This window comes from Thermobia domestica, chromosome 8, assembly GCF_964235325.1.
Source record: "Thermobia domestica chromosome 8, izTheDome1.hap1.1, whole genome shotgun sequence".
Taxonomy (NCBI): domain Eukaryota; kingdom Metazoa; phylum Arthropoda; class Insecta; order Zygentoma; family Lepismatidae; genus Thermobia; species Thermobia domestica.
Genome location: NC_137461.1, coordinates 273,230,663 through 273,243,752, shown reverse-complemented (window position 1 = coordinate 273,243,752; position 13,090 = coordinate 273,230,663). Strand labels below are relative to the sequence as shown.

General features: G+C 36.3%; 2 protein-coding genes across 2 annotated transcripts in view; one reads left to right on the top strand and one right to left on the bottom strand.

The window, feature by feature from the left end:
* Nucleotides 1-13,090, bottom strand: part of LOC145693635 (uncharacterized) — a 1,111,198-nt gene that overhangs the window by 40,978 nt on the left and 1,057,130 nt on the right. The window lies entirely within an intron of this gene.
* LOC145692579 (uncharacterized) lies at nt 6,918-12,119 on the top strand. Its single transcript, XM_081767891.1, has 2 exons — nt 6,918-10,583; nt 10,788-12,119. Exons 1-2 carry the CDS (start codon nt 6,918-6,920, stop codon nt 12,117-12,119), a joined length of 4,998 nt encoding a protein of 1,665 aa, XP_081624017.1.

Here is a 13,090-nt window from a genome sequence, read left to right as displayed (position 1 = left end):
AACATTTGTTTTGTGTTATTGTAATGTAAATTACGATGAACATGTTCCATCATTTAATACTATACTATTTAATTGTTGTAAAAATGTTATAACTACAGTGAGGCTCTCGACGCCCTTTAGTGCTCTGTGATTGGCCCGCCCACTGTTCCAAGTTGCACACCCCTGCCTTAGAAGAAAGAAGTGCGTGACCTCGGTGGTGTTGCCAATTTGTTATTTAGTCCTTTGGCCTTGACGACTGAAGATGGTAGGCTACTTAGAATGCCTAGCAAGACAGTGCACAGCGAGGTCCGTGAAATAATTTATCATGGCAATGCTTCCGTATCCAACAATTGAAAGATTTCGGCTGCAGCAACAGGACTAGCTCAGGAGAGTAATGCTCCCGGAAGTAGTAACGAAAAACACAGTTCTGATTGGTTAACGTTATCAATTTCTTGCCACATTGCATTCAAATAGCAGAAATCAAACGATTACTCCTGTTGGTCTTGGTGGCCGAGTGGGCTACCGGTATATGTTAGTAACAAAAACCTCTTTTGGCGTGAGTTCAAACCCGGCCCGAGGAAAGTTTTTTTTTTTTTTTACATTTTATAACACTTTTTAAATTAAAATAATATGAAAATAATACTCAAAAAAGTGATTTACTTACTTTTGTGCAGATAAGTAGTAGTAGTAATAGTAGAAACGGATTAGTAGCCACGCAGGGCTCGTTTTGTTCCCCTTGTACTCCATGATATAAATTTTGTGACCAACTTAAAACAACTGGCTAGGATAGCGCGTAAAACAGCTGGCTAGAGTAGCGCGCGAAAAAACTACTTCCGGAAGCATTACTTTCCCGAGCGGGTCGTGCAGCAACACAGAGGTACGGGAAAACCGACAGTGGCGCCAGCAAGGGCACACATGAAATAGAAAGACTCTAGGAACTAAATTTGCCAGTGGGGTATGGTTCAGTTACTTGAGACGTTGTGCTGATGATTGTAAAGTTAATCGGATCGTAGGCTCAAAGTCCCTCTGAGGCCCATGAGCGATTTTAACTGTCCTCGATGTTTATGTCTTCGTCTCCTTATTGAGTGCGGGTGAAATTCTAGTGTAAGAAAGAGTTGAATTGTTTAAAGCGGATAACGAACTATGTTCATATATTTCCTTTAAAAAATTTCCCTCGACTGAAAAAAAAATCCCTTTTCGTATCAAATTATCCCTAGTTTATTGAAAAAAATGAAATCTTAAGTTTTACGTCCTACGATTATGTCGGCTAGGCTAAAGGAGACGGTGATGATGAGAAATGAATGAAATTGTAGAATGAAGAAAGTGGGAGAAAACCCACGCACACGGTGTTTGTCCACCACAAAGCTCACTTAGTGCGAAATGGGATCGAACCAAGGACCCCATGCACCAGAGGTAAACGCTCTACCACTGAGCCATCGTGGTCCCTCTAGTTTGTTGAGCTTCAATTCCTATGACAGAGGCTATGTTAAAGGAAGTGTCAACCACATTTGCTTTGTTCATTTGTTTTTTGCTTCTATTTTTTTTACTTTTCCTCCACCATTTTTTTTAAAACATACACACAAATAATTCAGCGAAAAATGGGTACAAATTATGCTACTTTGAACACACACACACATACACACATTATTACTATTGTATTGGTTCATGTCTGAAGAACAAAGATAAATTTAAAATTTATATTGGTCAATTAGTCTAGAATACAGTCTGTTTAATTGTGAGTAGATAAAACAATGCATTCTACTATACAATTTGAACAGTTGCATAAATTTGGTCGTGATATTCTTTACACTTTCAGAATTACTTATCTATGTTTAAAAAAAAATCTCCAAAATGAGATATACAAAAAAATGGAGATCCAAGTTAACTTATGAGCATTTGAAGTTGGTGTTTGTAATTTTCACACTAGTTAACTTGACCAGCAATTGCAAATAATTGTTAGTGGAAAGTTACAGCTACACTGTACCCCATTGCCCATTGCCTATTTGCCCATTGTATTTTTGAAAGTGGAGAGACGCCATACATATTTTCTGGAAGTACAGGAACGGCGTTCCCCCATTTACCCCTCACTTTTATCCCTGTTTTTTTGGATAAATCTTATAACTTTAATTACAGTTACAATGTTCAATTTCACTATATATTCCAGTTACTGCGTTTCTTAATTGGTGGTTTAAAAACATCTGATTATTATTATTATGTACGATTTATTTAGTAAGTTTTACAATTTAATCAAAATAAACTGTGACAGGCAGCATTGGTGGTGCTCGTGGACTGAAGTTGGCTCGCTGGCTGTAGTTTGGAGATCCCTTGCTTTAGAATAGTATTAATATTTGTGTAACTGCAAACTAAAAAAAAAAAAGACTTGAATGTAAATAATTATAATTTTAATTGAGAATTATTTTAACTTATATTGTACTGTTAGCTGAAAGGTTAGGATGAACTACTACTACTACTACTACTACTACTACTACTACTACTACTACTACTACTACTACTAATAATAATAATAATAATAATAATAATAATAATAATAATAATAATAATAATAATAATAATAATTATTATTATTATTATTATTATTATTATTATTATTATTATTATTATTATTATTATTATTATTTTAAGTGCTGTGAGCAGCTCATAGGCAAACTTCCAACACTATGTTAAAACCATTATATAATCATTTTAAACAGACCAGAAAATTTGATATGTAGAATGAATATTAGAGCAGGTTAAGGCCCTCGCCAGAAAGTCAATATATTCATATAACAAGGTTCAAACTGATTTATAAAGCAACATTAAAAATTAAAAACAGCCAGTTTAATAAAATACCATGTACAGAACTATGCAAATTAAAGCTTCATTTAACTATTATTTAAAAGAATGAGTCAACCCTGCTTAAAATTGAACATCCGGTATACAAAAGACCCTGATCACTTACTGGCATATTCCATCATAAATCATTGCTTCTTTGAATAAAGAAAAGATATTCTGAAGATACATAATAAGCATAAAATAAAAATTGGCAGTTAGATCCCTTATCATCACGTTAAAACAGATTTTCGTAACAATTGCTCTATTTCCTCAACATTATGTTCATTTAAATTATTGTAATACATTGTCACTGTTCTAGAAGGTATCAATTGCATTTTGCACCTCTACTAGGGATTTGAACTGGCGTCCTCTAAGGTGATTGTCCAAGGAATGGAACAGGTGATAATCAGACGGTGCAATGTCCGGGGAGTATAGCGGATGCAATAATGTTTCTCATCCAAAGCGTAAAATGGTGTCCCGGATCATCCTGGCCATGTGGAATTAGCGTTGTCCTGTAACAGGACGACCCCTTTGCGATTCAGAAGTGCTGGCTCCAGAGTTTTGAGTTTTTCTTAAACACGGCTCAACTGCTGACAGTACACAGTTACATTGATACTCTGACCAGCTGGTAGCAGTTCTCGATGCACGATGCAATTTGTAGTGCTTCCCAAGTTGATGGAGGTGCTGTCGAATGGTTTCTCCACACACACTGAATTGTAGTCCCAGTTCCTCACATGTCTGGCCACTGTTCACATCAATTGCTATCTGAAGATCTTCATTTTGTACATGTGTTGTTCTTCCGGAACGTGGTGCGTCTTCGAGTGTTTCGTCACCGTCCTTAAACTTGTTAAACTACCGCTGCACTATCCGCATAGTCATGACACCCTCGCCAAAGTCCTTGTATATCTTCCGCCCCGCTACAGCGGCGTTTGACCCCAGTTTGAGCTCGTACAGCATACACGCCGTTATGACGCTCTATGGAAGTCCCATGTTCACTCTGTCCTTACGCAAGTTCACGGTGTAACTGAACTGCCACAAGCAGGTAGTGTGTTGGATATACCTATAGCAACAACTGACCTTCCCCTTATCTCCATTCACATTCAACTCACGGTGTGAGGGCCAATTGAATACAGACCTCAACAAAAAGTGACAGAACTTTCTTGGTTACCTTTATACTACTACTACTACTACTACTACTACTACTACTACTACTACTACTACTACTACTACTACTAATAATAATAATAATAATAATAATAATAATAATAATAATAATATTTTGTTTATGCAAGATATGTTTATCTTTTTTTTTAAAAAAAAAAAAAAAGATCCAGATAATGAAACTATTGTCACGAAAGTTTCAGGAACATCTGCGAAGATTGTAGGCCTAATCGTAGCTTAACACAGAGAACAATTTGAAGGAATAGAATTTCTAATTCCTAAAATGACTCTCTTTTCTTATATCCCTTTGTATTGTTTAGTTCCCGTGTTCAATTGTTCCCAGTCAGTATTGTAGGACGTATTAGAATTAATGGTGAACAGAGAGATTTGAAGGCGTTCAATTCATGTTTCCTTGTCGAGGTCAGTGAAGAGATCGTTTGTCAGTAAGTAATGTGTTTGGTTTTGACAGTTCAAATATGATCATTTCTTGCAGCTTTTAGAGAAGAGAACAAAAGGGAAAATGTGAATGATTTAATGATATTTGATTCATAGGATAATCCCTTTCAGTGTTTATATTCTAAGTATATGTTTTTTTTTTAATGTTGTTTTTCCCTTGTCTTGCATTGAAAGACTAAAATATGGGGAAAGTTTGCGTTTGCTTCCTGTTACTTGGGAAGCACGTTGACATGAGTATAGGACTCATCTCAGTAACGAGGGGTCCCTGTTATAATCCCAGGTCATGTGAGTTTGTCGTGGACTATATCGTATTCATGGGTTTTTCAGGATTCTCCCGTTTCCTCCCACATTTTCTTTCCACAAATCCTTTCATAATCGTTCAGTTTTTTTAATCATCCTTTAGAGCCTAGAACATCGTTTCTCAACCTTGTTTCCTTTGGGGCACACCAAAGTACGTTTCAAACTTTCGCGACGACCCTGCATGTGTTTTTTTTCCTAGATGCGAAAAAGCAAACACATAAAAATACATACATTACATTTCTTTTATTATGGAACAACTACGACATACAAATCTCACAAGCAAATTACGTAAGACTCTTGAATAGAAACAAATTAACATAACATATACTTATGAGTCTTAAGCAGGAATATGAGAAAGAAGTATTAGCATCAGAAATATAATAAGACATCAAACTTAAAACTAGTGAGATATTTGTCCCTGGCGATGTTTGCAAAGCATATCTATGCGTGGACAAACTATTATAGACACACTCTCATGTCCAGTGTTTCTTTCCAAAGAAAAATGAACAGCGTTGAAAGCAAAGTTTTCAGTTTTAAACTTGGAAGACAAGTGTGAAATCAAATCGATTGGCGATAATTTTTCTTTTATTTTCTTATGAAGATAATTTCTTTGAGAAAGATCTTGGAAGGCATTAAAAATCTCGCGACACGCGTGACATGTATTCGCGACACAGCGCTTGAGAACTGCTGGCCTATAGGGCATAACCGTTGTACGTAAAAGTAAAAAAAAAAAAAAAAAAAATCAAGATTATTTTAAGGTCATCAACAGGGGAAGGGGTGGAGCTGAGCGGACAGCTTCATCAATAAAAAGAGCCGGTGGCAATGGCTGAGTGATCTCAGGTGTTCCGGGTTCAGATCACGAGGCGCAAATTATGGTGAGTTTGAGTTTCACTGAAAGGCATGAATGCATTTTAAATTCTCTGTATTCGTATCATGTCCTATTAAGTAGAATGTTGATTGAGATTCATTAGAAGATGATGAAGATAAGTGTTCTGGTTGGGACAAGTTTGAAAAAAAAAGTTGTGTGGCTTTTATCTCTGGTGCTAGAGCTCATTGGTTCGATACCATGCCGTGTGAATCTGTGGTAAACAACATCGTGTAAGCGAGTTTTCTTGAGATTTTCTAATTTCTGTCAACATTCTTATTCCATCATTTTTTTCGTTATTATTTCGTTATAATCAACCGTCTGCTTTATCTTGAAGTATACAAACTTGGGAAGTTTATTTTAAGTAAAGCTTTATTTTTTAAAAAAAGACAATATGGAGTTTGTAGGAAAGTTAAAAAGATAGAAAGAACTTGCTATCATTGCATTATCTGCAACTATTAAAACGAATAATTGATCTTATCAATTGCTTAAGAGCACCAGTAATTTGAATACGGTGAATTACAAAAATATTGGTAAATATATAAATATCAAAACTATAAATAATAATTTAATAGTGTTACCGATGAAACTAGAAATTTAATAAGTTTCTTGGACAACCAAGCCTTACATATCAAACATTGGTTTAGTGGTACGTGGTTCATATTAAAATTATAAATTAATAAAGGGATTGTACCATCACAATGAAGGGTATTTATCAATGTTTAAAGATAAGGAAGTCATTGCGTAATGTGCTATAATAATAATAATAATAATAATAATAATAATAATAATAATAATAATAATAATAATAATAATAATAATAATAATAATAATAATTGTAGAGACTTTTATTGTGAGTTTGTATCATTGTCATTATATTTGCATAACGTTTCTCTTTTGTTTTTAAAAGTTAGTGTGTGTGTGTGAGTGTCAGCAAGTTGAGCATCAAGAGATCCATACAAGACGGTCCTCCGGAATTCGTACAAAAAAGACAATATAACAGTAAGTTGTAAGTGTTCAGTTGTGTAGTTAGTGCAAATAAACATGTATTCATTTATCACAATTAAGTTGTTTTGTGAACATTTATTCATCAAAAGACAGAACATTGGTCAGCTCCGACCGGATCACAGTGAACCAGCGTTTGATACAAACTGTGAATGTGTATGTGAACAATTGTTACATTGCTCTTTGTTTAGTTCTGTTCATGTGCGCAGTGACATTTAGTAATTCTTCTGGAAACTATGTGAATAGACATAAGTGGAAACACGTTCATCAGTGTGGACTTGTGTTTATTAGTTAGTGTGGACTTACAATATTTTTCAAGATGGAGGACTCAGACAGAAGCAAGTTAGTGAAACAACGTGGTGTGTGCAAAAGTCAGCTGACAAGAATTCAAAACTACGTAAGTAATATTAATTCAACAACTACAATTAGTCAGGTGAAAGTACGTAAGACTGCAATGATTGAGTTATATAAAAAATTCGATGAAGTACAATCACAGTTAGAAATAAATTACGAACAAGTAGAGGACGATGCATATAGAGAGGACTTTGAAACCAGTTACTATGATGTATTAGCGCAACTAGAGGATTGTATTATTCAGCGTAGCCAGGAATCTCATTCAAACAATTCCTCGAGAAATGAGAATCAGGCGTCAAATGATCAATTAAAATTGCCTCGTGTTGAATTGCCATCATTTGAAGGACGATACGAAAATTGGCTTTCATTTTCAGACAATTTTAAAGTTATGATTCATAATAACGATAACGTGTCAGTGTTGCAAAAGTTCCATTACCTTAGGAGTGCATTAAGAGGGGAGGCGTATGATTTAATAGCGAATCTGCAAGTTACAGAAGCTAATTATAAAATTGCATGGCAATTATTGAAAGACAGGTATGAAAATAAGCGTTTGATTGCAGCTACTCATGTCCGTAATTTGTTACATATTAAATGTATCACAAAGGAAACTACATCAGAATTCAGAGAATTTATTAATACAGCTACTAGTAACTTGAATGCATTACGAGCTTTAGATTTGCAGACACCACTAGAAGAGGTTTTGTTAGTTCAACATTTCGTTTCACAATTAGACAGTAACACTAGGCGTGCGTGGGAGTTACAAATCACAGATCATTTTTTCCCTCCCTTATCAGAGTTCTTTGCTTTCTTGGAACGTAGGTGTCAAGCATTTGAAACTATAAAAAATACACCATCGCAGGAAGTAGTGTCAAGGTCAAGGGGCGATAAAAATAGACAGAGTGCTGAACCAAAACAAAAAGAAAAAACAACCAAATCATACGTGACAACATCTCAGTCTTTCTGTAACTTTTGTAAACAAAACCTAATACATCAGTTGTTTAAATGTCCTGCATTTTTAAACGCTGAAGCAAAAGAAAGACAAGACTATGTTCGAGATAATTTATTGTGTTTCAATTGTCTCAAAAAAGAATGTAAAGTAAAGACGTGCAGATCAGGTGGCTGTAAACGTTGTTCCAAAAAGCATAATACCTTGCTGCATTATGATGTAATGTCAAAAGCAGATGAGAAATCCAGTGTTGCTAATTCACAATCAAGAAATTTTTCGAGTCATTCTAATACGAATAGGGAAAATATAACACAAAGTTCTTATTGCATGTTCAAGGGAAAAGCAAATGTTACTGTTATGTTATCTACTGCTATAGTAAATGTACGAGATGCAAATGGTAAATTACATCCATGTAGAGTATTATTAGATTCTGCCAGTCAAAGTAATTTTGTAACTGAAGATTTAGTTCAAAGGTTGCGTCTACCTAAAAATAAACACCGAGTTCCAATTCAAGGTATTAATAGTGTGATTAGTGAAACAAAGCATTGTGTAGATGTACATATAGAATCAAGAATTCGTGAATTTGCAATTGATGTAAACTGTTTAGTTTTGCTCAAAATAACAGATAACATTCCAGGTAGGCCAATAGATCATACTGATTGGAACTTGCCAACAGACATAGTGTATGCAGATCCTAATTTTCACCAACCAGATACTATTGACATTTTGCTAGGCGCGGAAGTGTTTTTGGACATTTTGCGATCGCATAAACTAACTAGACCAGGGAATTATCCAGTAGTACAAGAGACTGAATTTGGGTACATTTTAGCGGGTAAAGTTCCTACAACAAGAGATTCTAGTATACCACAAGTGTCATTTTTTGTGCAAGAAAGTAGCCTTGATAGACAGTTACAGACATTTTGGGAGCTCGAAACTATATATTCAACAGTCATGACTCAAGAAGAAAGGCAATGTGAACGACACTTTGAGGAAAACACTACCAGAGATAGCAGTGGTCGATTCGTTGTGCGTCTGCCAATTAAGCCAAACCATAAACCATTAGGAGAATCATATAATTTAGCTCTTCGTAGATTTTACCAGCTAGAAAGACGGTTGCAGCAGTGTCCAGAAATTAACGAGCAGTACTGTAACTTTATGAGGGAATATGAAGAATTAGATCATATGAAACCAGTGAAAGAAGAACATGAAGATAATGGTATGAAATGTTATCTGCCACATCATGCAGTATTGAAACCATCCAGTACCACAACAAAGCTAAGAGTGGTTTTCGACGCTTCTGCAAAGACTTCAACGGGGGTTTCATTAAACGACATACTTATGACAGGACCAACAATCCAGCAAGATTTACATTCAATTGTCACGAGATTTCGAACCTTTCCTATTGCTTTTACGGCGGATATTCAATCAATGTATCGAATGATTAAAGTTCATGAAGATGACATTGGACTTCAAAGAATTCTGTGGAGATATTCATCAGTGGAACCAGTCAAGATTTATGAGTTGCAGCGGGTCACATATGGTGAAGCATCATCACCATATTTGGCGACTGCGTGTCTTCGAAAGTTAGCGGAAGAAGAAAGAAGTAAATATCCTCAAGCAGCGATAGTATTGGAACGCGATTTTTATATGGATGATGTAAGCTCAGGATGCCATAACGTTGAACAGGCGTTAAAGCTTCAGAAAGAACTTATTCAATTATTGCAAAGCGGTGGGTTTACTTTAAGAAAATGGTGTTCGAATGAGCCAGCATTGTTGGAAGCAGTGCCAGAAGAATATAGGGAAATTCACTTACCGTTTGAATTTGAGTCCGAGTCAGGTGTTTCAACATTGGGTTTATCGTGGAATCCTGCATCAGATAAGCTTGTCATCACCAACAATTCAGTTAAAGAATGTCTCACGACCAACATACCAACCAAACGTCAAGTGACTTCGACCATAGCAAAAATATTTGATCCTTTAGGACTCATAAGCCCAGTAGTTACTCCGTTCAAGATTTTCTTACAACAAATGTGGATCCATAAGATCAATTGGGATGATCAAATACCATCAGAGCTCTATCAGCAATGGTTAGACCTGTGTCATCATCTTCCAAGTGTTAACGAAATACAAATTGATAGATGTGTAGTATTGAAGAATTATGTTCATGTCGAGATACATGGATTTGCTGACAGCAGTCAACTTGCGTACGGGTGTTGCATATATGTTAAAACTGTGGACATTTCAGGCAAAACTACTGTTAAACTTTTGGGTTCTAAATCGAGAATAGCTCCTATTAAGAAGGTAACGTTACCAAGACTTGAACTTTGTGCGGCAGTACTTTTGAGCAGGTTGTATCACAAAATAATTTCGATATTAAACATTTCAGTGGATAGTACTTACTTCTGGACCGATTCAAAAATAGTGCTTGCATGGATATCATCTCCAGCTGCCAGATGGAAGGAGTTCGTGGCAAACAGGGTTGCAGAGATACAGGAGATCACTTCAGTCAACCAGTGGCATCATGTGTCGTCAATGGACAATCCAGCCGACATTATTACACGGGGAATGGATCCGAAACAGTTGAAGGAAGCAGATATTTGGTGGCATGGACCCGCATGGCTTGAATCATCAGCATGGCCCGAACAATCAGAAGTGGTAGACGAAGATGTTCCAGAAGAAAGGAAAGTAACGAGCATATCTTTAGTCAGTTATGAAGGTGACATAAGCTTTCTGGAAAAATTTTCATCATTGTGGAAACTATTGCGAGTTATTTGTTTGTGTCGTCGTTTTATTTACAATTGTAAAAATCACAATCAGAAGAAAGTAGGAACTATTTCCACTACTGAAATTAGTGATACTTTACAACAATGCATTAAGCTAATCCAACAGGTTAGTTATTCGCAAGAATTCAAGGACTTAGCTTCATCAGGCCAAGTTTCATCCCAAAGTGAACTTAAATCTTTGTGTCCATTTATAGATAATGAACAGTTGCTACGAGTGGGAGGACGGCTAAAAAACTCCGACTTACCGTATGATAGCAGACATCAGATCATCTTACCACCTAAAGAGCATCTCACCAAATTGATAATTGAAGCAGAACATAGAAGATTGTTACATGCTGGACCGCAGTTATTGATTTCATCATTGAGGCAAAAATATTGGATCCCACGAGCTAAACAAGTCGTTCGATCTATCATTCATCAGTGTCTAGTTTGTTTTAAATTGAAAGCGTCAGCCTCAGAACAACTCATGGGTCAATTACCATCAGCACGAGTACAGCCAGCTCGAGCTTTTATTCACGTAGGGGTGGATTTCGCCGGTCCCCTAATGATTAAGCAAGGAACTAGATCTCGTAAAGTGACAAAGGCGTATGTTGCAATATTCGTGTGCTTAGCAACCAAAGCGATTCATATGGAGTTAGTGAGTGATTTGAGTAGCCAAGCATTTTTAGCAGCTCTTCGAAGATTTGTAGCAAGAAGAGGCAAATTTTCGAACATATATAGTGACAACGGAACCAATTTCATTGGAGCTCAGCGAGAACTTAAGGAGCTTCAACAACTACTCAGTTCACAACAATTTCAAAACTCAATTCAAGATGTTGCAGTGCAAGAAGGATTTACATGGCATTTCATTCCACCCAGAGCAAGTCATTTTGCAGGCATTTGGGAAAGTGCAGTGAAGTCATTTAAGTTTCATTTAAGAAGGATAGTAGGTTGTACGATTTTGACATTTGAAGAACTCAACACAGTTATAACACAAATAGAAGCCTGTTTGAATTCAAGACCAATCACCGTTCTATCCAATGATCCCGATGATCCTTCATTTTTGTCGCCAGGACATTTCCTTATTGGTGAGCCTTTGATGAGCATTCCAGAACCAGATCTAGTGGACATTCCGACCAACCGATTATCAAGATGGAATCACCTTCAGAAGATGAAGCAGCATTTTTGGAAAAGATGGTCTCAGGATTATCTACATGAACTACAGCAGAGAAGAAAATGGACAACAAAACAAACTAATATTTCTATTGGAGATGTGGTTCTAATCAAAGAAGACAATTCTCCTCCATTGTCTTGGAAATTAGGTGTTATTCAACAAGTGTTTCCGGGAAAAGATGGACTAGTGAGAGTAGTGAGTGTAAAGTGTAAGACAGGGACTGTTAAAAGACCGATTACTAAAATTGTACCTTTACCAAAAAATGATCATGTGGATTGTGTGTAAGTTGATTGACTTGGTTCAATCAAGAGAGGGGAGAATGTAGAGACTTTTATTGTGAGTTTGTATCATTGTCATTATATTTGCATAACGTTTCTCTTTTGTTTTTAAAAGTTAGTGTGTGTGTGTGAGTGTCAGCAAGTTGAGCATCAAGAGATCCATACAAGACGGTCCTCCGGAATTCGTACAAAAAAGACAATATAACAGTAAGTTGTAAGTGTTCAGTTGTGTAGTTAGTGCAAATAAACATGTATTCATTTATCACAATTAAGTTGTTTTGTGAACATTTATTCATCAAAAGACAGAACAATAATAATAATAATAATAATTTGTTTAAGTGCTGTTATATTAACCCTTCATTAACCTCTCGTTTCCGGAAGAATTCTTATAACTTAATTAATGTCTTGCAGTATTCTCGTACACAACATACCTATTTATTACAGTACCGGTACAAGAAAAGCAAGTTAACATTCATATAGCTTCCTCATTTTGGACTGTCTGCATTTACCTTCCTGTCAGTTCCTCGATTCCACGTCTTGTTCTTGGAGGCAAACAAGTAAGTTACTGCTGTTTCCACCTCCTACACGAAGTGCGACATGAATCGACACAGGTTGCAGTGCGCAGAGGCAAGGTCAGGACTATATGTCGGGTGTAGCATTAGTTCTTTGCTGTAAGTTCCTTATTTTTTGCTCCATTTTTTGAGTTGATTATGGTTTTGGGTTATGCTCTTACAGGAGGGCGCGCTTCCGGTCTACCAATGCAGGATATTTTGGCATAATGCATCATTTACCCGCGTCAATTGTTCGGAATAAGGGTCGCCATTGATGGTACAACCGTTAGAAATGAACGAAGTGAATTACCCTTTCGTAATTTTACCACATACAGAGCCGGCTTTGTGCTGGGAACAGCCTCGTTGGATGATTGGTTCTGGAATTTGGCCTTCGCTCATTGTTTTTGCACATTGAGGTTTCGGAGAA